This window comes from Aythya marila, assembly GCF_965140915.1.
Source record: "Aythya marila genome assembly, chromosome: 4".
In the NCBI taxonomy this organism is placed as follows: domain Eukaryota; kingdom Metazoa; phylum Chordata; class Aves; order Anseriformes; family Anatidae; genus Aythya; species Aythya marila.
Genome location: NC_139045.1, coordinates 74731167 through 74756542, shown reverse-complemented (window position 1 = coordinate 74756542; position 25376 = coordinate 74731167). Strand labels below are relative to the sequence as shown.

Below are 25376 nucleotides of genomic sequence, written 5' to 3'. Positions count from 1 at the left end.
TGCTCGGAGTAGGATTTTATATTTTCTCATGCCAACTCCGTCTCAATGTATTCATTCCCGCACTTCAAATTATCTTCATGCAAAATGAGTTAAAGAATATCAGCAGTATTTAATCTTGCAGATAATGTTCTGAAATAAAGTGTCAAAGATGCACCTTTTCCTTTGTAGCTGTGTCATTGTGCTGTCATAAATTCATACCCCAGGTACGCCAACACCCTTTCCTCTACACAGGGCACCCCTGCCCCTCTGCAACTCATCCAGAGCACAGCCAGGAAAGCAATCCTGAATCAGTGCACTGAGGGGTTCTTCCTCATAGCCTCAAACATCACCCACTTGTTCTTGCTTTAGCAAGCAGGACACACGTGCTCCAGCTGCTGACTCCCACCTTGAACTTGCGGTAAACATATTAGATGAATTTCCAAATATTTTCTTCCTGGATCACCTCCATGCTTGGAAGGAGCAACTCCAAGCCTTCAATCTCCCGTTATTATTGACCTTCATTTATTCTTCCAGGATGCATACAAACCACCTGCACTCATGTCAAAGAAGCACTGTTACTGCTCGCACACCACACAATGTTATTTCTGTTCTACCTTTCCCATCGTTGTGTCTAATTGCAATCACTCCACCTAACTACATGTATATTCCACTAAAGCTCTTTAGAGCAAGAACCATTTTCCCTTACGTCTGCTTATCACCTATCACAGCTGGATGCTGGTTTAAAACTGGTGTCTCCGTGCGACAATGCTACAAAATTTGCAGCAATTCTGAACAATATTGCAATGTTCAAGGACAAAACTCCAAATCTGACATGTTTATTTCTCCATATTACCAAAGAGAACTTCATGGGTCCTTCAGGAAAGAATTCTTTCTGTTTTGTTGACTGGATGTTACACAATTGAAAAAGTACTTTGTGTCAAAGAGACTCAAAGCTCTTTGCAAACTTAAAATTCAATTTTACAAGGGATCACCTAATCCTCAACTGAAACCCAGCCAACCCCTCTGTGAAATATGGCAATCCTTTTATGAAGCAGACATCTATAGTAATAAATGCACAAGACATTAACCAAATGTAATAGAATGCAGAATTTAGATAAGCAGAAATTTGTCCAAGACGTTGGGATTAACACTGTTCCTTTTCAAAACAGGACTGTCAAACACTAAAGCCAACCCATTTCTCAGCGTGGTCATTTGAAGTTTACAAAAGAGGGTAAAAATCATCTTAATCTTGCGCAGCGCAAGTCAAAGAATTTCATCAAGGAATTTCTGTATCTTTGATTTGAAGAAGCAAGGATTGTGCCTTGCTCACAGGAAAGAAAAAATGTATTATCAGGCTATAATTTCGGTGAAGATAGTAGAGGAATGAGTGAAGAGCAGAAAACCAAACATCAAAGACTCCCGCAGGGGAAGACTTAAGGCATCACTTACGCTGACACGTTCCTCCGTTAGTAGGATCGCCGTAGTAGCCAGAGATGCAAGTTTCACAGTGCTTGCCAGTCGTCAGATTTTCACACTTCTCACAGATGCTTTCATTTACACACTTACTGTGCCCGTTACACTGGCAGGCTGAAGAAAACAGAGAAGGATGAGTATTTGTGTTCAAGTACAGTATGTCACATAGCACCTCAGAAGTCTGTGCTCCAGAGAGGCTGACTGAAACCACTTCATACAACTTCCAAAGATGCTCTTGCAGTCTTGCTACAGATACGTGAAATCAAAGAGAAGTGTGCACAGAAAACTTGAAATTTAAAGCAACACACAGTAAACTGAGCTCCAAACAACTACGTGAATATTGGACAGACTGGTCTGGAAACAGCAGGTGGGATAGATAGATATACAAGGAGGAATGGGGAAGGGAGGTTTTAGCAGCATTTGAGTAATTTTAATTCTATAGATTTAGTCTCAAACATTTTATTTCAGCGTCTCCCTAAGCATTACTAACAGTTATCCAACTTTCAGGGAAAGAACAACCTTTTCTTTTTAAGAACCCCAAAAGCATGTAAGTAAATAAAAGTTAAAAACTCAGTTAAGGTTTGAAGAAAGAAAAAATCTCACTAGAATAATGCATGGGTTAGGGAAAAACCTAGCTAAATCTTCACAAAGCACATCTCTAGAGCTTACCTTACCTTACAACTCCTTGCATCTCCAAATGTGTTATTTCTTATGTGTCTTCCAAGCTCTTTTTCTCCCCCCACGTGGGAACACAAACATCACTGCCACCTTATGAAGCCGCTCACCTCGCATTTAACTTTTGCTACCAGTTTTGTTTGACCAGTTAAAACTTACACACTCACCTGGACACTGAATAAAGGACCAATTGTACTTGTTCTCCGCAGGACACATGCTGATATTAAGGACAGGCTCCAAGCTGTGTTTCCCTGTGGCAGACGGGGTTGGCATCTTGACGGGCCCTCGATAGGAGCCTTCGATGCACTTGCCCTTGCCGGTGTTGCTGGGGTCGGTACACCACCCACAGCCTGGCTGCTCCAAACAGTGAGCGCACGTGCAGTAGCCTGAACAGTTCTCAGCTGTAAAAACAAACATCAAATTGTGTCATAAATCGCTGTCTTAAAACACAGCAGAACGATTCGCATATCTTCTGTGACCTCAAGTATTTCTCTCCCCAAAGCCTGTGAATATTTTTTCAGGTACTCACAGCAAAAAGTGTATCTGTTCATTTCTATCAGCATATTTATTCTAGAATCTAAGATAACTACAAAGATTGAACCAACCAGCGACTTATGAAACAATGCAATACATATGTAAGGTTTTCCTAACCAGTACAACTCACTAAAACCAGAGCTGAACGTTCCCACCTACAAAACATCTCTGCTTGATCCACAATGGGCCGGACTATAAAGGAGCTATCCGGAAGCAAAGACTAAAAAAAAGTTGGTTTACTTGTTTTGAATATCTTTTTACCATGCATTTTAAACCATGCACTACAATTTCAAGGCTTTATCCAAACCAGAAAGCACAGAGAACACAATTTAGGGTGCTCAGAGGGCCACGTGCAAATCTGCAGTCAACTGAATCGGGGAAAATGCACTGCTGCCCTTTCCCTGCTCCTTTCTCAAGTGGGATTGTATTTCAGGGATGACAAATTTTGTATGTATGCAGAAGTTTTTCTACTCCTTTCCAATTATCTTAAAAAATATGTAATGTCCAAGGGTCCCAGGGTGTGGGCGTAGGCAGGGCTCCCCCGTCCCTAGCAGGGCCCCCCAGCAGATTCTGTGTTCCAAGGAGCAGAATTTCTATCTTGTTTGACAATATTTGCTTTTAAAAATAAACAAGCAAAAAAAACCACAGTAGTAGAAAAACATTTTTTCCCGTTATTTCAGCCTACTCTCCTCCAACTTTTGACCTCTGGCAGCATGGGAAGTTTACGCTCTCATCTTCAGGAGTCACTTGAAACTAATTTTCTCCATCTCTTGTTTTGCAACACTCTAACCAGGCTCATTCTCAGCAGCTTCCAAAAGTTCATGGAGCAACTACAGCAGCTCAGAGTGCCCAGCACCCCTCCTGTGAAGCACACACACTCTGCTGCCCCGAGAACCCCGGCTGTCCTGCCTCCTCTGCCCACACATGGCTCCTGAAGAATTCAGCATAAATTAATTAAACAAAAATGTCCAGCCATGTTTTAAATTTCTAGGCTATTTTCCTCCCGGTGTGAAAACAGAAAGCAATAAATCTTTTACAATTTCCTCACCTCTATCTAAAAAGAGAAAAAAAAACCAGCACATTTATTGAAAATAAAAAATCCCTACTGTGGGATATTCATTGACAAAACTTCAGAGTAAAACACTCGTGTAAACCATAATTTGGATTTGATGAGCTGATATTAAATTAACATGGCTCAACATACGAATAAAAGAGATACAGAAGATATGCAAGAATAAGCTAATCATACGAAATTATGTAGCAGCTTTAATTTGAAGGCTAGGGATTCAAATAATGAAGCAAGTTCATCTCCCTCTGAAAAGAAAAAGTTGAGATTTCATCGTCTCGGTTGAAAGTCTAGACTATCTGCCATTTAGCTGAACTGATAGTCCCTGTAATCAGGACCCAATTCTCTTTAACTCTTCACACTACACAGAGGATACTGCAAGATGGAGCTGCACACTCCAAGCTCTTGGGGTCATGGAGTTGTTATTTTTGAAGAATCCTCTGAATACAACCGTGCAGGATAATGGATCTGCAGGACTCTGCCAGCAAACATCTACAAACGCAAGACTTCAGTGCACCTGCTAAGATCACAGAATCCCAGAATTGTAGGGGTTGGAAGGGACCTGAGGAGACCATCACGTCCAACCCCCCTGCCAAAGCAGTTCCCTAGAGCAGGTTGCCCAGGTAGGTGTCCAGACGGGCCTTGAATATCTCCAGAGAAGGAGACCCCACAAACTCCCTGGGCAGCCTGTCCCAGCGCTCTGTCACCCTCACCATGAAGAACTTCTCTCCCATGTTGGTGCAGAACTGCCTGGGCTCCATTTTGTGGCCGTTGCCCCTTGTCTTGCCCCCACAAACCACTGAGAAGAGGTTGGCCAAATCCCTCTGTCCCCCACACTTCAGATATTTGTGAACTTTGATGAGATCCCCTCTCAGTCTTCTCTTCTCCAGGCTGAACAGCCCCAGGCCTCTCAGCCTTTCCTCACAGGGAAGATGCTCCAGGCCCCGTACCATCTTTGTGGCCCTCCGCTGCACTCTTTCCAATAGATCCCTGCCTTTTTTGTACCGGGAAAGAAGATGCAGAAGCAATTACTCACGCGGACAGCTGCTCATGGTGTACCACTCCATGCACTGCCCATAGGGGAAGGAGGCCACGTAGGCGTTGGAGTCCACGCACTGCTTCATGTTGCTGCACCACATGCACTCGGAGCTGCCGCTCGTGCACTCCCCGCACATGGTGCGCAGGGCACAGGGCGTGCGGCACTGCTTGGCGCTGTGGTTAGCTGCGGGCAGGAGGGTGAGAGTCAGCTTTTGCCCAGAAAGAAACAGGTAACGACCCCCTAGGTAGGTTATTCAGACTGAAATATAGTGCAGTATCATGGGTTTGAAACATTTTATTTGTAAATATGGGAAATGCACTATGCACTGTAACGTCATTTCTCTTATTATGCTTTTAAGGTGGACAGAAAACACATTAAATGGTATCATAAATGTGAACTTTATATTTCTGTAGGTTTGTTGATGTGGTCCTTCAGCATTTTCCCATCTAAAGTGCTGCGAATCATTGAATTATGAAACTTTGAGAAGACTTCCAGGGATGGAGACTCCACCATCTCCCTGGGCAGCCCATTCCAGTGTTTGATGGGAGAAACTCCACTTTTTAAATTAACACACTGGGATGTGTTTTAAGTTATTTGATCAGTTACACACATAAAATGAGTACCGAAAGCAAAACCAAGCCAGGAATTTATGGTGTGAGCCAGTGCTTTATCATCGGTTTTAAGTGACTGTCCTCAGGCCATAAAAACTAGTCAAAGCTTAAAACAATATAAAATACGCTAAGATAAAGACAAAATATTGAGTTAGGACTCCACACTCATGATCTGCACCCTGCACTTCCACAAAGAACAATTTAAAGTGGTGCAGCTCACTTACAAATGTTACGTAATCAGCCAACTTTCTTAAAATTTAAAAAAATCATTAATTGGTGTTCAGAAATAATCAACTATCATGTAGAGTTAACATACCAAGCTATTTTTATAAAGATATGTGGTTCCAACAAAGCTAGAAGACTTTTCCCAAAAGCAAATAGCTTCTTTTTCAAAGTTCTCATATCTCCAAAGTGTCTTGCCCAATTAATTTCAAACTTTGATAAAATCCTCCTCTGGCTATGGAGCATGGCAGGGGAGGAAGGGGAATTCAATTGGAAAGTAGCTTTTATTTATTTATTTTTAAACAGTAGATTGCTCCATACCATAATTAACCTAAATGTCACATTCAGGTATGCGGTGTAGAGAAAAATAATTAAACTCTAGTGTACTTTAAGCATTTTAGAGTTAACACTGTAAGCGTGGAGCTATTTATAAAATGTCCAATTTTGTTTGAAATACCTACACGAGACATTTTCTCAGAACCACTTTTCTTTGGCAAAGTCACGAAGCAGCCAGCTGTAAACATAACGGATGGGATCCTGTTTACTCTTTAGGAAATATAAACACCTATCAGTCAACCTGCCCACCACGAGACAGAGTAGCTGGAGCTATTGTTACCTGCCCTTTCGCAGACGCTGCCGTTGACTTCGTTGATACACGTTGCTGCCTTCAGTCCCTGCTGCAAAGGCTCAGCTAAATAACCACAAAATCCAGCGTCGCTCGGTTCATCAGGGAGCCACTGGAGCAGGGTGTTTGTGAAGGGAGACATGTCCTCCCAGCACCAATACGACACGTTGATTTTCCTCAGTCCAACCCACGGAGTCAACGTTTTGGACTAGAAATAAAGCAGAATGGTAGATTCAATACACAGCTTTATTAGCTTTGGTATTAAAAGAAAATAAGCATCACCATACAGTGCTCTTAAGTAACTTCGACAGGTTTGGTGTTGCAAAAACATATTACAGTAATATGTTGCTCTGTAGCATTTAATTCAGATGGCACTGAGATGGAGAAATTCTTCTGAAAACACCATTTTTTTTTTATTTTTTAAACTACATTTCTACTTATCTCTACCAGGAGAGGCACGGGTCAAACATTCACACCAGCTAACTAAGAAATTAACTGCAAGTCGCTCTTTATATGTTTGTGACTCTTATAAATGGCTAGATACTTCAAAAAATGCTGGATCTACTTTGACAGGAGGAAGAAATCTAGCAGTTGCCTACATAATTCAACTAATACACTATACTTTTTCTACAGCTTGCTAGGAGAGCTCTGCTGTTTGTTTGTGTGTATATACGGGGGTGGAGGAGGAAAGAAGAGAGAGAGCAGGTCAAATCCAAATGAGTACTGCTCCACTGGCAAAAAAACAAAAACAAAAAAACACCTCGGTACGAAAAAAACTCTAACACAACTACTTCCACTGGCAATTTATTTTTTGGCACAGGTTTATTTTGGGGAGAGGAATTTTAACTGTATAGGTAGAATATGTTATTTTCCTGTTCCCAATCTTTTCTCCAGCAAAGCGCTTCGGTGGCACAGCTGTCCCAGGAAGGCTTCAGACCCTGCATCTTCCCTCGCTGCCATATAACAGCCACCTACTTCCAAGGGATTTTATGCACTCTTAAGGCTTAGAACCACAGCTCCTAACAGCAAGAGTTACAGCACCACGTACCAACACGTTTTCCTCTTTTTACAGAGCTTATTTCAAAAAGAAGGAACTGTGAGGCACAGCATCCCCCAGCACGGCACCGTGGGGCCCAAGATCAAACACCAGCCGTGGGCTGGCCTTTCAGCAAAGGCATTTCCCCCCCTTGCAAACACTTAATACTATCAGCTAAAATGAGCTAATAGTCTGCTTCGATTTCTAGGGCTCACATTTAAAGGATATTGTAGAGGGAAAAAAAATGTACATGAATTTTTTTGTTTCCTCTAGCGCGAAGGTTCAAGAACCGTTATGGAAAGGTTGACACGTGTCTTTAGGAATTTACACTACACTTAACTGTTCCTGGAGCTGTTAAGAGCCACATACTTTTGCAATACTTGGCTTTCTGCCTTAACAAAAGGTTTAACAAACCACCCTGAGTGAGTTGTCCCTTACCTTTTATTGGCTAAAATGAAGCCCCTTCAAAACCCTGTCATTGTCGAAGCACCACTTTAAAATCACAAAGGGGATCAAGGCAGAAAACGCTCTTGTTTTGAAAGGGCAATATTTCTCTTCAATACTTAAGCATGTTCTTCTCTGAAAAGTACCAATCCTAACTGCCTCCAGACTCATTTTTCCCCAAATACAACTTTTCCTGACTGCCAGCCCTGAGACCCCAGAGGAGGCACTCTGACACGCTGTCAAGCCCTAGCAGCTTTGCAGCTCAAAGCAGGCTTTCAGCGAAGCCACACGGCATCCTTCTTTGCTAGGGCTTTAGCACCACCTACACAACCTGCCCTGAATGCCTCTGCTCTTCCGCAAGTGACTGGAAAAAAAAAATATTTATTTTACTGCTGCATGAGGAGGGACAGATTCCAATTCACTTCTCGCTCAGACAGGAAAGCACCTGCCACTAAATCAAACATAAATAACTCCGAATAAGCCAAGCAGGTCTGCAGAGTAAGAAGCTGACATTTTAAACAGTGCTTTCCTGAACGGAATAAATAACTTTAAATGCTTTACTTTAAACACCTCTGGTGTCCCCAAAGGGACCTTTATTTATAAAATGTTGTGTACATGTCACAGGAGAACCGCTCACACTCCTGTTGCAGTCGTGTATCCCACAAGAGAAATGTGCACGTGATTTCATTACAGAAAGCACTACCTCTGAGGCAGCGTGTATGTTTGTATTTATCTTTCCCATTTACATTCTCTACAATTTCTCTTCAGAAACACCCATAGGGTATGTTGAATTTCAAAAGAAAAATCAGTCCTTTTCAGTTAAGAGGCATGTCTGCTCTGCACAGAGCATACAATACCACAGCAAGGTCTCTTCCACAGTCAGAGCTTAATTACTCAGAGGACATAAAAGAGAAGCACTCACCGAAGACTGCATCTTCTGCAGCTCCTTTAGAACAAATTCTACCTTTTTTTGGGTCGTGAGAGAAGCCAGCGAAGCACCATTGGACCTGCAGGAGAGCTTGGCGTGATCGTAGTTCTCCTTCGCGTTCGTAATTTTCAAGCAGGAATTGCTAACCAAATGCCAGTTTGTTCCACAGATATTTTCTGGGGGGGGGGAAAAAAAACAAAAAGGAAGTAAAACCAAGGTGCAAGTGGCCTTCACAACATCAGAAGTGGTGAAAGAGCTCTTCCACCAAAGCTTACAGCCCCATTCAAAACCAGCACGACTCATTGGCATGCTCAAAGCCATCTATGTACAAATCCTACAAAGAAGAAAGCTCCTTAGGGGAGCTGAAGTGTGACATTAGCACTTGGTTATCTGCAGTAGGTAGTCAAAGCACTTACTTCAACATCAAACAGTAAAATCATTTCAGAAGAAAAACAAATCCTGCTGTTGGTTAAAGCCACTTGTTCACTCACAGTTGTAAGGATACCTTTCAGCAGAAGAGGGTGGTTGTGCTAATTCTGTCCTCAGCACCAAACTTCCAACATCAATCCCCATTTAATCTTGCCCACTACAGAAGAAATCTTTAAGCTCCGTGGTACTTTCCCCCCACACTCATACCTACACTTATGAGAAGCACAATGGACATTTTCCACGTGAATTTCTGTAGAGCTGATGTCTAGCTCCAAAGTCTTGCTTTAGATTTATCTAACAGATTGAAAAGCTCTCGAGTGTGTTTTTTTCAGATGGGCTTTTTACCCCTTCTTCTTCTCTACGAGAAATTAAACACACCAAGCTCTTCACCTGTCTCATTAGGAGATGTTTTTCTTGCTCTCATGGCTCTCCTCTGAAGCCTCTTCATTTAGTCACTCTCCCAGACTAGCAGAAACCAGACCTGGACATGTCCAGACCCAACAGATTTAGGAGGAAAAGTCTCTCCATGCCCATTTAAAGGCCCTGTCCATGTTGCTTTTCTCCCTTCTCTACATTTTATTAACTGTCAGTGTCAATCACTGAAGATGCTGCATTTCTTTCCCAGTCACCAGGCAAGAAGAAGTTATTGTGGAGGGGACTAATAATCAACTCCCGTGAGCTCCCACTGGAAACTTGCTAATAAGAGAATTTTCCTTGGGCACTTAAGTGTTATTTGCCTAATGCGTCCACTATGTGCCATTCTGGTTTTGCACAATCCTAGTTTCTAAAATTAAATGGCATGCATTATTAAACCCAATACCTTACAGAAGCCTATTATATCAACAGTACTGCTTTCATCAAATGAAAAGAGAGAGATGAAATACGGGCTAATAATTATACAAATGATCACGCTTCTCTTCAGACAATTGGGGCTGAAAAATATTCCATCACACTTTCTAAATTTACTTGTGTAGTGGGTTTACGTGGCAAGGTTTTGGTAGCAGGGAGCCATAGGGGTGGTTTCTGTGAGAAAGATCTAGAAGCTGCCCCATGTTTGGGAAGGGCCCCATTGTTTTCCAGATCCGAGCCAATAAGCGATGTTGTTTTGCGCCTCTGTGAGAGCATATTTAAGACAGGGAAAAAACGCTGCGACACACAGCAGCCGGGAGAGTCAAGGGAGTGGGAGAACAGCCTTGCACCAAGGTCAGTGTAGAAGGAGGGGGAGAGGTGCTCCAGGCGCCGGAGCAGAAGTCCCCTGCGGCCTGTGGTGAGGACCATGGTGAAGCAGGATGTCCCCCTGCAGCCCATGGAGTACCACGGTGGAGCAGGGTTCCATGCTGCAGTCCGTGGAGGAGACCACGGTGGAGCAGGTGGCCCTGCACCGACGGAGGCTGCCGCCTGTGGAAGACCCCTGCCGGAGCAGATTCCGGGCCGGACCTGTAGCCCGTGGAGAGGAGCCCACGCAGGAGCAGGTGATCTGGCAGGAGCTGCTGCCCGTAGGGGAGCCAGGTTGGAGCAGTTTTCTCCTGAGGGATGGACCCCGTGGTACGGACCCATATCTGGAGCAGTTCTGGAAGAGCTGCTGCCTGTGGGAAGCCCACGCCGGATCAGTTCATCAAGGACTGCATCCCGTGGGTGGGACCCCACAGCACAGGGGACGAGAGTGACCGAGAAGGAGCGGCAGAGAAGAAGTGCTGTAGACTGACCATAACCCCCATTCCACCGTTCCCCTGCGCCGCTCGGGGGGAGGAGGTGGAAGAGGGTGGATGGGGGGGAAGGTTCTTTTGGTTTGCTTTTTCCTTTGTTTTCTCACTTCTCTCGCTTGTTAGTTGTAGGCAATAAATCTTACTATCTCCTTATGCCGAGTCTGTTTTGCCCGTTACAATAATTATTGCGTGATTTTCTCGTCCTTATCTCAATCCTTGAGCCCTTTTCACATATTTTCTCCCCATTCCTCTTTGAGGAGGGGGAGTGAGAGAGCGGCTGTGGTGGAGCTCGGCTGCCCACTCGAGCGGAACCACGACAACTTGAAATAGAGTTTCATACTAGATTTGGTATGATTAAACAACATTATTTATTCCAGCTTAGCCCTAAAAGATCACAGATTTGTTTAAAAAACCACAGTTGGGTGAATTTGGAGCTTCTTACACAAACCCAAGCACCACCTACCTGGTAAAGCGATGCACTCCTGATTCCTAGGTTCCCACTGGCAGTTCTGATCCATGGCACAGCTTTTACAACTTGTCCTTTTACTGCAGTAATAGGCAGGGTTATCCTTAGGACAATTCTCATAAGCAGTAATAGGAACCTAAAAGAAACAGCAGAGGTGAAGATTTTTCCCATCCGCATGGTGTCGGTCTGTAACTCTCAAAGACTAGCACACTGAACTTGACATTTCAGACCTAGAGGACAAGCTGTACGTTCAAAAGCTGTGACACTAGACAGCCCGTAGCATGCATTTAGGATATTCCCCCCAGGCTGGCATGGGACATCTTCCTCACTAGAGCTTTTATTAAAGGGTTTTGTTTTTTTTTTTTTTCTAGGGAGGGCTCTAAGAGCAAACCCAAGTGGCTACGTGCCTTGGTGAACCTTCATCACACTGATGGTGAAACCCACCTCTTCCCCTGCCCTTAGTCACACTCCTCACTTAAGGAGCAGCGAGTCCCACAAAAAACCCTCGGACCAATTTGAAAATACAACTCTTAGCTGTTCAGAGCTACACATGCACTGGAAATAACAAAACATCAGGATTCATAATACTGACGGATGAAAACATCTGGCTATTTGCTATTTCAAAGGCTACACGTAAACTACAAAAGTAGTAGAGAGAGTTTACCTGTTCCTCTGTGCAGTTGTTATGCATTGAGATACACTGGTCAGTGCACCATTGACAGTTGTTTGTATTTGCTGTACAGCTATAGCAGTCTGTAATCTGATCACATTTTTCATTGTCTACAACTATTAAAGAAAAAAACCTGCATGACCAAAAACAGGCATTTCCTGACAGAGCTCTAAGAACTTGATTACATACAGCAAAAGACACAACCAAACAGTAGCACCTGGAGATTTTCCATTAGCAACTTATTAGCAAATCGGATACTTTCATTCGACTGACCGGACAGCAAACCGCCTTCATTTGCACCATCCATCATTTTTAGAGCCCAGGGATCAATAAAAGACAACAGCAAGAAAATGCACCAAGACATTGAAGCGCCTCAACTAAGACGGGGCACGCGAGTTCAGTCCATGCACATGCAAACGATGCCAGAGGACATTTCACAAGGACAACGAGTATCTCCCACCGCAGGCCCATTTTGCTGAAAGCCTGGCCTTCAATTACGTGGAGCATTTTCATGCAAAGCTTGAACTTTCCACTTCATCTTTCCAATTGCTTATCGCCTGTGTTTTGTGAAAATTTATTGTACATTGAGAGCCCATCAAAGCAATGTCCCTTTACATCAATTTCTTTTAAATAATTAAAGGCTACAATCTATTACGGAATCAAGGTTCATATAATTCAATTCAGAGCAATGAAAGCATTGGGATAAAATTGTTGAAAAGTTGTTAAAAAGTTATCATATGGGAGAACACAGGAATCAGACCTTAAAACAAATGTTCTTTCTGTATGCCCTCACCCAGGCAAGACTGTAGAAGGCGAAATAAAGCAACTTTCCTTAAACCCTCCTCCTGTTGTCTCCCTCAAAGAGTGAGGTATGAAGAGATATGGAGTGAGAGATGCCAACATGCCCATGGCAGAGGTCAGTCTCCCAAGGGCATGAACAGAAGCAAACCCACAGCCCCCCACCTTGAGCTCGTTCCCATAACAGCACACAACTACCGCGAGACAGAATTTGGAAAGGGAAATATCCCTCCGTGCTTTTGGAAAGGGAAACAGAAAGAGGGCGACGCATACCTGGCCGGGAAGGACAATCCTCAAAGACTTTTTGCTGCTGTTGTACCGTTGCCATTTCCCAGGGGACGCAGCCCGGGACGGTGGCAGCCCACACGCAGCGGATGCCAGGGCCCGCTCGCAAGCAGGCAGTTTCGTTGTCGAAGGCTTCGCATCTCTCCGGGGTGTATTTCAGGATGTCACTCAGGAGGAGGCTGTTGAAGCCTCCGAATATATACATGGTGCTAGAGGAAATGTGAGGAAAGAAATAAAAATTTGTGCCTGTTTTTATAGGCCGTGCGCTGCCGCGGCTCGGTTTTATTCAGGGTGTGGGCAAGGTGCTTCGTTATTTTCCAGCGTGCATAAATCCAAATGAATGGATCTTGCTTAAGGAAGGCACTAAAGAAAAGGTCGATCAAGTTGCACTGTTACAGAGAAGCCAGAGAATCTCAATACGTGGCTTTTGAGGCAGAGTCAAACCCATCCAAGATTCGGGCAAAAACCTGGGTGACACCTGATTAACACGATACATAAAATACTGCAGTAGGGCAGGATCCTCCTGTAGAAAGGAAAGGAGGCTAACATGGGGGAGACAGCATCACACCATTAAAGCAGCATTCAGGAACCGTGACAAAACAATTCAATGTTGTCACATCTTGCTACGCTGCTGCGACAAAACCACAGTTATTCTCCTGGCTGTTAGCAACCGAGCAGAGAGCCATTGTGTCAACTAAAGAAAAAAAAATAAACAAAATAATGCTTTGAGGGTAGAAAAAAGGTGGTTTTGTTGTTGTTTTTGTTTTTAAACCTTCTCTAGCATCACAACTGCTTTAGGCATAACATCAAATTTCATTAGTTACACAAAAATATACCACCTCAAAAAAACTGGGCATCAATGTTTGTAAATGTATATTATTTAACAAGACAGTGTAGAAGAGTTGATGTAGAAAATTTGATGCAACTGAATGAAAGTTTGGGATGAATAATGAGTATTTTTAAACACTATTTTCATCCCATTTCAGAAAAGAGTGCAGAGGCTTAACCATTCTTCATGGGAGCAAATGGACAACTGGTATTCCATGTACGCTGAAACAGGTAGGAAGATTTTTCAGAGACATCTAGAAGTATGTGTTCCTTTTAAAGTTGATAGAAGCTTTCCACCTAGCTTATGCTGTCCTTTAAATAATATTCCTGATTTAGAAGAAATATCCTCAAAGGGTGAAGGAACTAGAATGAAAGACTGCTAAGAAATACCTGTCCCTGAAGACCCCCTCAAACTCAGTTCCACAGACTCAAATACAGCAGCAGCCACTCACCTGAGAGCATGGATATTGTCACAGTGATATAATGCTTAACACTAAAAATCTCACTTGTGGTTTCACCTGATTTCCATATATCATGTGACTGGCAGGTAAGAGCCACAGAATCACAGAATATCCAAATTGGAAAAAACCTACAAGGATCATCGAGTCCAACCCGTGGGTCCCCACACAATACTCTCTGTAAACTAAATTGCAGCCAAGTCTAGAAACCACAAGGGAAAGTAGGATTTCAGAGACAAAAGTTGCCAGTGGGGCTAAATATGGGCAGAAAGAAATAGAAATACGGAAAACAGAGATTTTTTCAAAAGATTTTTTCAAGATCTAGTTGAGCTGAGACAGTTCAGTAAAGGTGCAGAAGAAGGGCTGATAGGGACAGGCACGTACTGAAGACAGGACAAGAGTGAAGATCTGAAAAATTCAGATGTGCAATGGAAACTCAACCCTCTGGTCTTGGCATTCCTAAACACACACATGAACTCTGTCTATAGTGTACATATATATCTCAACACACACACGTACGTGTATGTGCAGCAATATACACAGGTGTGTAAGTGTAGTGAGGTACCAAAAACGCCGATGCACTGCAGCTTGGTTGTGTCCTTACCTGTTGTACAGCAGGGCAGAATGGCCGAACCTGTTCACGTCGTGATGGAGACCCGGGCGAGGAAGAACAGACCACTTATTGCAAGCTAGGATTAAGGAAAGATTATTTGAGAAAAGTACCCCCGGCATCATTAATGACTCAACTTAGGTAGCACTTTTCTTCCTGAAAGATCCCAGAGTGCTTTAATCTACAGCGAGATGATTCTACCCACCAGCAAAACACAAATCTCTCAAGTGAAAACAGTGCTTTCATAAACTGCTCTGGGTTATCTCCTTTTGCAAGACTGACAACTTTGTCTTCACCCCAGCTGCCACGGTATGACAAAAGGGGAAAGGAAGGATGCAGTGGCTCTGTGCCATCATCTAGGCTGATCATAAAAAATCAAAGTTCTTGAACAAGGAAAGCTTCACGGCCTCATGTAGAAGAGATTATTAGCTCTTTGGCAATCACGTGTAATTAAATGGCGGTGACTTGAGTTGTTTTTTTTCATTTACTACTGGAATTTTTCACTGCATAACAAGTTCAGTTTTTATCTGTTTATACGTGAATTATTTGCAATTTTGCCCCAAACCAGTATCACTGAGAACAGAGACTTATCTTTTTTATTTTTTTTCATTGCAATTATACTCCTAGAGGGTAGCTATCCATGTTTTTAAAAATATTTTTCAGTCATCATAGCTTAAGGATTTTTGGTTGTTTTTCTCTTTTAATATAATGTGAGATTATTCCATCTTTTTCTATTAGCATAACATTTATAAGTTCTGCTTCATTTTTTACTTGGTTTCTCAGGTAATTTCTTCCTTTAGGCAGCGTGAAAAAAAAAAAAAAAAACAAGCTAAGAAACATATAACCCACTGAGCAATCAAAGGAACAAAAGCAGGAAAAGTCAGTCCAATTCCTACCACTTCAACTTTGCAAGGTGAATGGGATCACCTTGGGGGCTAACATCCCAGAGGCAGCTGTCTGTAATTTATGCAATTAAGGCAGAAAAGTCAATCTGCTGTGAAGATCTACAAAGCCCCACAATACTTGCAGATTTTTAATACAAGATAATACTGTTGTTGCATGGACTGTGCCTCTAAAAAATAAACTCCACAGACCCCAACCAGTATCTAAACAAACCAAGAGAGCAGGGAAAAACAACTTTATTCTTTCTTTATGAAATTTAATTGAAGGATTGTTCGGTAAGAAAGCTGACCCTAAACTATGCACCTGTAGAAACTTTTATTCAAGAGTGATGACAAATAAATGACGTAAGATCCCGCTGCTTGGGTTTAATACTTGGGTAAATTATGATTTTGAAGTTTATTTTTAAATGTCACTCGGTCTATTTTTGAAGAATTTAACCTAGCCCAGCATCACTCGTGAGACAAGCACGCATGGTTCCAATTTTTACCAGGAGACTTCAGCAAAATTGGACAGCAATTTGCAATTTTTTATCCAGCTAGTTGTGAATTATGCGAGGCCAAGAAACATATTTTTCTAGATTAATAGAAGGCCTGGAATGTTTTGCTTTCTAAGCTTCTTTCCCATCTTTACCAGAAGATCAAGTACTGGAAAAAATGACTGAGTTTGAAACTACAAAGAATTCTCTCCTTCCTGACTTATGAGTTAAGCCAAGCCTAAAACTGACAATGCAAAGGATTTTATTAAATATATTACTCAAATGGAACACATATGCTCTGAAAATGTATGAAAACATCTGAAAACATCCAGCCTCTTTCTGCGCTTGGCAACCCAACTGAATTTTTGAAGGGATAAATAGAAAAAAAAATAATTTCTCTCCTGTGGGGAAGAGAGACGATAACATGAGCATAGACTATACAAATATCTCGCACTATATTAAAAAATAATAAAATTAAAAGCTTATTTAGAAACGCAAGAGAATGGTTACTTAAACTACAGTAACTGGATTTTGAGACAGGCTGCCAGGGAGATTTCTGTTCTTGTTTTAGGTACATCCCATGTGTGAGATTTGTCTCCCCAGAGACAGAACTGCCCCAGGGTAGGAAACTCTTTTATAAAGGCCAGGGAGACTCATTTGGGGAGCATGAGGTGCTAACTACAGTGCCCAGGACATGGGAAAAATGCTGTGAGCCTTCTCTAGCCAAGCGCTCGCCCAGCCTGGGAGTCAAGGCAATCCAAAAGCTTGTCCTGAGAAGCAGTGGGAAATGCTCGTGTGTACAGGCAGCTGGATCGATATCCCCAAACCTCTCAAACCAGGCACAAGCTGGATAGCTTGGATGGAATAAGCTCCAACCTGGTCAAGCACAAGGTAAAAGGATAAGAATCTTTAGTGCGTTATTTTCAGGTCTACCTGATCTGCGAAGCCCTGAGAATCTCAGCGCACATCTCAGCAATGTCTGTCTGCATCCCACAAAAACAACTCTACGTCCTCACGACACCCAGTGCACATGGGCTGACTGCTCAGAAGTTTGGGGAGGGCAAGTGAAAAAAATCAACGAGGTAAATAAAAGAAGTCACTACAGAAACAAGTTTTAATAGTGACAGCTAAAGAGATGACCTATCTTTGAGACCTTGATTTTAGACTGAATTTTAATTCTGATTTTCTTCGGTCTCCCTACCAACACCCTCACGTGTTCCTGGCTGTGCTCCTGGTCCAGTTCCCACTGTGTTATTCACTGAGACGAGGCAGAGCAAGCAAGGAAAGCTGCCCTGCCATAAAGGGAATAAAAAAAGTGATTTTTTATTTTTTTTTAAAAGAGTTGTTCTTTCCACTTTCTAGCCTGAGACTCTCCCTAAGGAATGAGAGGGCACAGGAGCACCACAGGGCCCCCATCCCTGCCATGCCAAGTTCATTCAATGCAAGCTCCAATTCTTGGTTTAATTTGGTAAGAACTATGCTAGCAGACTACAGAGCCTATTTCCTGTAAAATGAACTGCCTGTTAACTACACCAAACCAAAATGAACACTACAACTGATGCAATTTTTCAAATTACTGTCTTTTCTGTTTTACATCTAATGAACAGTTCAATGAATCGGGGACGACAGTAAAATGTGTTAAGAAAGATCCATTATTATTGCTATACAACCCTAAAAAAATTACTCTCTCTTGTGCCTGTCAAAATACCCCTAATTTAAACGTTTTTCAAGTAAAAATTCAAAACAAACCTATCCAGGAGCACCCAGCAGATTCTACAGGGATGTGGTGTGAAATCAAAGGAAGCAGGGGAACAATCCCTGTAGCAGACAGCAAAATGCCACGAGAATGCCCAACCCTGCTAGCCCAAGTAATCCACTCACTGGCACATTCCTTTCACAAAGCAGGAGTGCCACCCCAGCAGCCAGTTTACGTGAGTATTTCAGGGAATCAATCCTGAGATCCCACATTTCAAGGAGTAAGAGCAGAAGGTAGAATGTGATATGAGCACAGAATGGTGTTTTTTCTCCAGTGTGAATTATCTGGATGTGCATGCACCTTCTTTCAGATAATTTCATTTCTTCTTTTCTTAATGGCTGTCTCTCTCTCTCTCTCTCTCTCTCTCTCTCAAATAAATGCTGCCCTCTTCTGGCTCTTCAACCTCACCTAAACTTAATCCTTCAAAATAAAACCCACCTGTTCAGCTTTATGATTAAATAGTACTTACGGGGACATTTATGCTTATAAAGCATACACAAACTAACTGACATTACAAACAGCACAGCAAAGCTGAGCCAGCCTTCAGTTAAAACAGGAGCATGCAGTGGACAAGCTGAGCTTCAGCAGGTCTTGTCACTATCCTAACAGCCTACATTTCTCCTAACTCACAGATTAACACCCGCTCAGAATCTCACTACAGCTTTTTGGCTGAGATGTTAGAACAATGTGCATTCTATTCAAGAAAATTTTTAACGCCCAAGGTTGTGTACAAACCGTTGACCACGAAACTGCTGCTCTATTTGCCTCGAAATCACTGCAGCAGCTCATTTGCTTGGTAATACGTACTAAGCTAAATGTGCTTCTCCTGATTACACATTCTTCTGCAGTATGCTTAGTAGCATTTGGTATGATATACCCAGCATGTAAATTAGTCTTCTTGAAGACAGCTCTTTGTGAATCTCTAAGATACTTTTTTTTATTATTATTATTTTTGCAAGAACTTACCAATATCATATGCCATAAAATCTGAAGAAAAGCACTTAGCGCCGTGGCTCATGGAAGTGTCGTTGTGCGTGTTTCCTCCAAACACCAGCATGGTTCCACTCATTATCACAGCAGTGTGCAAATAGCGAAAGAATCTGCTGTCTTTAAGAATTGTCCTTCAGAAACAAAAATACATATATTAAGGAAACTGATCAGGACCTGGCAAAGGCAAATCAATCCCTAAATCCAAGCTGAGGAATGATTTGGGCACGTGGTGAAGGAATGTGGAGGTCCTATTTAATTAGTTTTCCTAATGAGATACTTAACAACTTTCTCACCAGACTGTTCAATTCCTCCTGTAATTTCGCTCTCACATCCCAATCTGCTTTCTAATTTATAGGAGAAATACATCTATGAAGGCATCTTGCCAAAGCTATGGATCCTAATCATCAATTCTTTCCCTAGGGATTATCAAGTTTTCACACTAACAGGGCTCAGTCAATTAAACCTGCTGATATGGACGCTGTCTGGGGAGACTCCAGCCCAGGCAGTATTAAATTTATAGGAACCTAAATCATTCTTCTAAATTGGGTATCATCTCTTGTTCAAAACTTAACGAAACTATTTCAAGGAAATCCATGCAGCTGCCAACAGCGGAGTCCTGCAGCTTAACACCTGCAGAACTCGATGCCTCACCCGTGATTTAACCACAGCTGGCATTAATCTTATTAGCCACTGACCTCACCTTTAATCAGCATGATTAACAGCACTGACCACAAGCGGTCACCCTTTGTAGAGTTTCCCTGCTGTTCTGAGAGGATGTGACTGCAGGAAAACCCTGATGTGACCATGTCTGTGCTGCAGGCAGCGGTGTCACGACTTGCAGGCTGTGCTGGTGACACTTCTGCAGTCCAGAAGCATCCCGAAGGCAGCAGGTACCAAAGCTGAGACTTTCACAGCAAAATAGCCAGGAAACGGGGCCAGGGACACATTCTCAGGGCATGAGCTGCAGTGTTGCAGCACACAGGGCTTTCTGAGCAGGGCCACAAGTGTCAGACTGTAAAACTGGCAGTCAAAACACTGGAGGGAAATGGGGAGAAACAAACTTGCCAGAGTAAGGATTAGGAGGCTGCTTTTTTGCCCTTCCATGAAATCTTTGGAACCAAAGAAGGAGTCAATAACACCAAAAACCTACAATAAAGATGACCAGACAGCAGGTGTCCTGCTGCAAGGTGACTGCTCGCCTGCTCTGCCTGTCCTCTGGAGGCTGACAAGCTGAATGCCATGAAAGGAATTTGGTGCTGGAACCCTTTGGAAGAAAATTGTCACACTTGTGACATTTGCTGCCTGTCCAGCCAGGTTTGCCAGGCTGAACGAGAGGATCAAATGAACCAAGAAAGGAAGTGAGGCTGTTACCACGTGTACTACTGAGCAGCAAGGAAGATTTTTAGAAATTTGTCACTAGTCACTTTACTCATCAGTAAAAGCTCACCAACTGTTGTTGCAGACATACAAGCTATTTTAAACTCTAAGAAAAAAACAACAATATGGTGAGTCAAAATTACACATGTTCATTCAAAAGACCAGCCTCCTATCTGAACGGAGCCTTTAAAAAAGCTTCAGTAGAAAACACAAAATTGAGGAAAACGTATTTCACATCCATAGCTCAAAGTTGTGAAGTTTTGCTATAGCTCTCTAATGAAACTCACCTCTGGGCAAAAACCACTCACAGAAGATTTCAACTTAAGAAACAAATGTTTCAAACAGTCACACAGTCAGAAGAAAATGGGGTTATAATTGAAATTCTTTTGTGGTCTTAACTGCAGAATGAATTACCACTCACTTGACTGCAGTAACTGTGCTCGTATGCAGAATCTGTACTGCTGGCAAGAAAATCCCATCAAATATTTCTCTTTTCAGCTTTAATACAACAATAGATTAAAACGGATTTCTTGGCTCGTTTGCAGCCTTGATTATGTGTGATTATGTGATTCTCGAGTCATAAAAGACATAAAAATAACACATAAAGGAGCACGCTGTCTATCCTGAATGCAAGTAACTCTGTACTACTGCACCCTTATCAGGTAGCCCAGCCTCTTGCCCGCAACATAAAAAAGGCAAGGGATGGTATAGAGGAACAAGAAGTACTTACCACATACGGGTATGAACTTCGTATTTGTACAAGTCATCTGCTAGCCTGTATTTGTTGGCACTGAACGCCTTGTAACCTCCGTGGATATAAATGGATTCTGTCTTCGGATCATAAACGCTACTGTGACCATACCCTCCTTGCACCAAAGCCCCACTTGTCTGTAAGATGCTCCACGTATTCGTGGCTGAGAGATTAAAAACGGGAGAGACAAACCACAGTTAATTTATCTCCATTAATAACTTATCAAGACATCTGATGGTGAAACAAATTGGGTTTCCCTTGACTCAGCTCTAGACGCTATCACTTGACATCCAGAAGCGTTCTCCTTCAGGTAGCAAGTTTGTTGTCAAGAATTATTGTCAGGTATTTTTAATTAGGCCAGAAACATCTCTTTTGCAGTGGTTTATTAAATTTTGCAGACAAGCTAAGTAAACGAAAGATAAAAATGACAGAAATAATACACTGCATTTTGGCAACATGAAAATGAAAATGACAGCATCGCGGCTTGCTTTGGAGTAGTACCCAAGAGCGCTTTTATTTTACATATTTAAGCACTGAAGCTAAGTTACATATGACTGTGAAGAACAGTTAAAAAATAATATATGATTAACGGTCCTATTCTGTCATTCAAAAATAATATTTGAAGCACTGCAGACTTAATATGATGGCAACTGAAACAAAAAACACCAAATTTTGCACCAAATCTCCGTAGCTAGTGCAGAATTTAGGAACCCTAAATAGGGTTCCTAACTCCAGGCCAAATCCAAAACAAAAAAGGAAAAGGAACAGGTCAAAAGTGGTTATACAGCCACTACTTCTGACAATAAAGAACACACTCACATTGTAAACTTCCTCTGCTTAACTATGTTCTCTAGGGGTGCAGTGGAGCAAGGGATATGCCTCCAGAGAGCCATTTCAGCACAGCTGCTTTAGGGAGCAGTTCATTTCATCTGGAGAGCTTCCTACATTTCTCCACTGCTAAAACTAGAAATCTCAAGATCCTAAAATCAGAGTTTGGACTATCCCCAGAGATATGAAGTAAATGGGAGTCCAGAAAGTTTTTCCCTGTTCCCCTAAGCATTCAGTAATGACTGCTATGGGAGATAGATATATCTGGTTAAGTGGATACTTGCTCTCAATTGTTACAACCATTCTTGTATTCATAGGATACAAAAATAATTTTGAAAACGTTTGCTTTGCAAAAAAGAGAGGAAAACAAATTCAAATGTCCCACAGTTATCCTGCTTCGTCTCTCAGTTACAGCTTTTTTGCTTTTGGGACCGAATAATCTGTATAAAGCTGGAGGCACGTGGCTGGTTGCTCACTATTTGACCTACACAAATGCTGGAATTTAGACCGAACCTCTCTTAAAAATAAATAAATGGAGAAGAACACAGGCACCTTAGTTTTGCTGTCTGAGTATGGATCGCTGAAATGATTTTCAAATGTTAAGATGGACACAAAAGGTAGGTAGGGCGCCACTCACCCAGGTTGTATTCCTGGACGTTGCTGATATACCCATAGAGAGGGCAGTGCCCAAAGATGACGAGCATGACCACGCTGTCATCTTTCAAGGTGATGATGTGTGCCGAGTGGCCAACAACAGCATACTGCTCCTTGGCTTTCGGTGTCGCTTGAGTCCACGTCTGCCTGGGAATGTTGAACACCCACAGCTGGCTGGTCACGTTGCCCGTGGCATCTATTTTTCCACCATACATGTATATATCATCCTAAAAGAAGTTAGGTTTAAGATGAGGTGTGGCATTTAGGAAACAGCTAATAGGTAAATAACGAGGTTACCATGTTTTAACTTCCCCCAGCCTAGGTTTGTCTCCTTACTCAAGGAAGGACAGCTCCCATCTCCTTCACTGGTCACATTTGATATGAAAGCAGCCATGACTGACAGGCTTTGTACCCAAGTCCATGCTACCAGAATGCCTTCAGCACACAGAACTCGCCCGAGATGAGGGAATGGAGGGGGCAGGATTGTGCATGGGGCAGGATTGACCTTCAGATGACAGACACTGAAATTGAGGTGTCTGTATGCTACCAGGGTCTAAGCATCCACTGTAAGAACAGTGAAGCCTGGAGAATAATTCCCCTGTTCAAAAGCAGGGAAGGCATGCCTTTGGGTGAGCTGACTTGCTCTCCAGATTTCACTGCCTGTACTGAGTACATCTGTTTTCACTATAAATGGAGCTCAGAGGCTCCCCAAAGGCACCCAAAGGTAGGCACCTGATGTTGAGTGTTTTAATAATGCAAGCTGAACCCATCCCATGGCTTGCAAATGCAAAATGCAAAAGATAGCTGGCAAGAAAGGCAGTTAAGATGGAAAATCTTGTGTCTGCACACTGAAAGCTTTGTCTCCCAAATAAATGTATTGACAAAAAAATAGGACCCTTTGGAAAGAAGGGTGACAGGATACAGGATGATAAATAAAATCCTGCCTAATTAAGAGCTAAGCTCCAAAACTCCATCTAGTTTTATTCATGTGTTTCTTTCGTGGATTTTTGAGTCATTCCAAGATACCTGATATGTGTAGTGAAGCCCTGCCTTCTCGCTGACAAGAAGGTAACCTTGGAAAGGGAAATTCTCTGTTAGGGTTGGCTTTTCTTGAGAAATTGCTGAGAACCCCCACCTGTCACTGACTATGAAGCTACTAACAAGTGCCCAACTTGTGAAGTTACTCACAGAATGTGTATTGATCCCTTGCAGCTAGGGATTTCCATCTTTATGAGTTTTGTCGAGTGATCTATTTGTTAACTGGGCTGTGTGGAGTTTTTCAAGTGTTTTTAGTTATGCTTAATATAAGCTTCCACTGTGATGAGCTAATTAACAGTCCAAGACCAAAGATCAGTAAATAATTAGCTCGCTTCCTTCTCAAACAGACCAGGAAGCCAAAGACTTTGCCATTCTGCTCTCACGTGGCTTGCACCCACAGCAATGCAGGCAGGTGAGAAATGATTTAAGAAAAATCAAATCCTCTTCTTTCAGATGCTGGAAGAACAGATTCATAGGTCTGTCGCAGAAGTAGATCAGCTCCAAAAATCCCTAATTCCCAACTGGACCCACGGGAGCTCGCTCATAATAATTACATGGGCTACACAAAAAGCAACTGGGGAACCAGAGGAACTCCAGCAAACTCCAGTCATCAGACATGTCTTACGAGCACAGGCAGTGAGAAGGAAATAATTAACTCACTGACCTCAATCAGCCTTAAAAAAATCTGAGAAAAGAGGGAAAGGAGGAACATGCAAGCAAATGCACTATAGAAATCCTATGATACCAGTTCAAGGGTTCCCTGGAGTACAAGTACACAGACTGGGATATCCATGCACAAGCCTTTGAAGAAGAAAAGCTTCCCCCAAAGCGTGATTGATTTGTGGAAAGGGGTTAGCAGAGTAGGGGAGAAAAGGGAAAAATACAGCTATGTGATGAATGTGCAGCACTGAACTTACCTTATGTATTGCCAGCGAATGACCGTACCTCATCTCTACTGAGTTCACAGTGCTGTTCAGGGGAAGCCACTCTTCAGAAATAAGATCATAGCTGTATAATAAAAATTGAAATGATTTTCAGAGAAGTTGCTATCAAGTTGAGAAACTTAGTGCTAGCTCTTTCCAGATTTCGTTGGAAATTATTTAACAAGTGTCCCACCAAGATGTCAGAGCACACAAAGCATGCATGCAGACTAAAAAAAGATCCAGTCAAGCCTGCTCTGTTACTCAACATCCACGTATTGATTTGCTTTACCCTGAGTTTTCTTCCTCAAGAAGAGCCAAGAGCTAATGCATTTGCTCTTAAGCTATGACAACTTACACCAAAAGATGCACTGAAAACGGTAGGAAAAGGTTGCTCTAAGCTCAGGTAAGTTCCAATAACTTGATAAAAAAAAACTGCCCGTGTTTAAAAGATATTTTTAATTATGTCTTTGTCATTCAAACATATTTTTTTCTGTAAACTTGAAATTAGATAAACCCTCTGCCCTGAAAATGGCCTCTGGCTTCTTAGATAAAAGAATGAACTATGTTTGCCAGGCTTAGAGCTGTATAAGATAAAATCAGCTCTGAGAAAGCATTTAATGAAGGCACAGGGTATCTGTTGAAAAATCAGGCATGACTTTGAAAGAGTAAATTGTGGATGTAATCAGCAACTGTTCTACAAGTATGTGTACATTTGTAGCTCCTCTTCAACTTCCACTAACTAAACGCACAGCTTTCACACAGGTCACTGAAAGTGAGGTATGCAGGTAAACCTGGAAAA

The 25376-nt window shown here is 42.3% G+C and overlaps 1 protein-coding gene across 2 annotated transcripts in view; it reads right to left on the bottom strand.

Annotated features, from left to right (window-relative positions):
* ATRN (attractin) overlaps window positions 1-25376 on the bottom strand; it is a 145043-nt gene that overhangs the window by 71216 nt on the left and 48451 nt on the right. For both annotated transcript variants that reach the window (XM_082760179.1, XM_082760180.1), the window contains exons 7-19: window positions 24572-24662; window positions 22600-22843; window positions 21114-21297; window positions 18983-19137; window positions 14877-14961; window positions 12975-13195; window positions 11898-12019; window positions 11231-11369; window positions 8627-8808; window positions 6216-6432; window positions 4764-4949; window positions 2295-2528; window positions 1429-1566 (exon numbers count right to left, since the gene is read on the bottom strand). In XM_082760179.1, coding sequence (XP_082616305.1) covers window positions 1429-1566; window positions 2295-2528; window positions 4764-4949; window positions 6216-6432; window positions 8627-8808; window positions 11231-11369; window positions 11898-12019; window positions 12975-13195; window positions 14877-14961; window positions 18983-19137; window positions 21114-21297; window positions 22600-22843; window positions 24572-24662 — 2198 coding nt within the window. The remainder of the gene's footprint in view (window positions 1-1428; window positions 1567-2294; window positions 2529-4763; window positions 4950-6215; window positions 6433-8626; window positions 8809-11230; window positions 11370-11897; window positions 12020-12974; window positions 13196-14876; window positions 14962-18982; window positions 19138-21113; window positions 21298-22599; window positions 22844-24571; window positions 24663-25376) is intronic.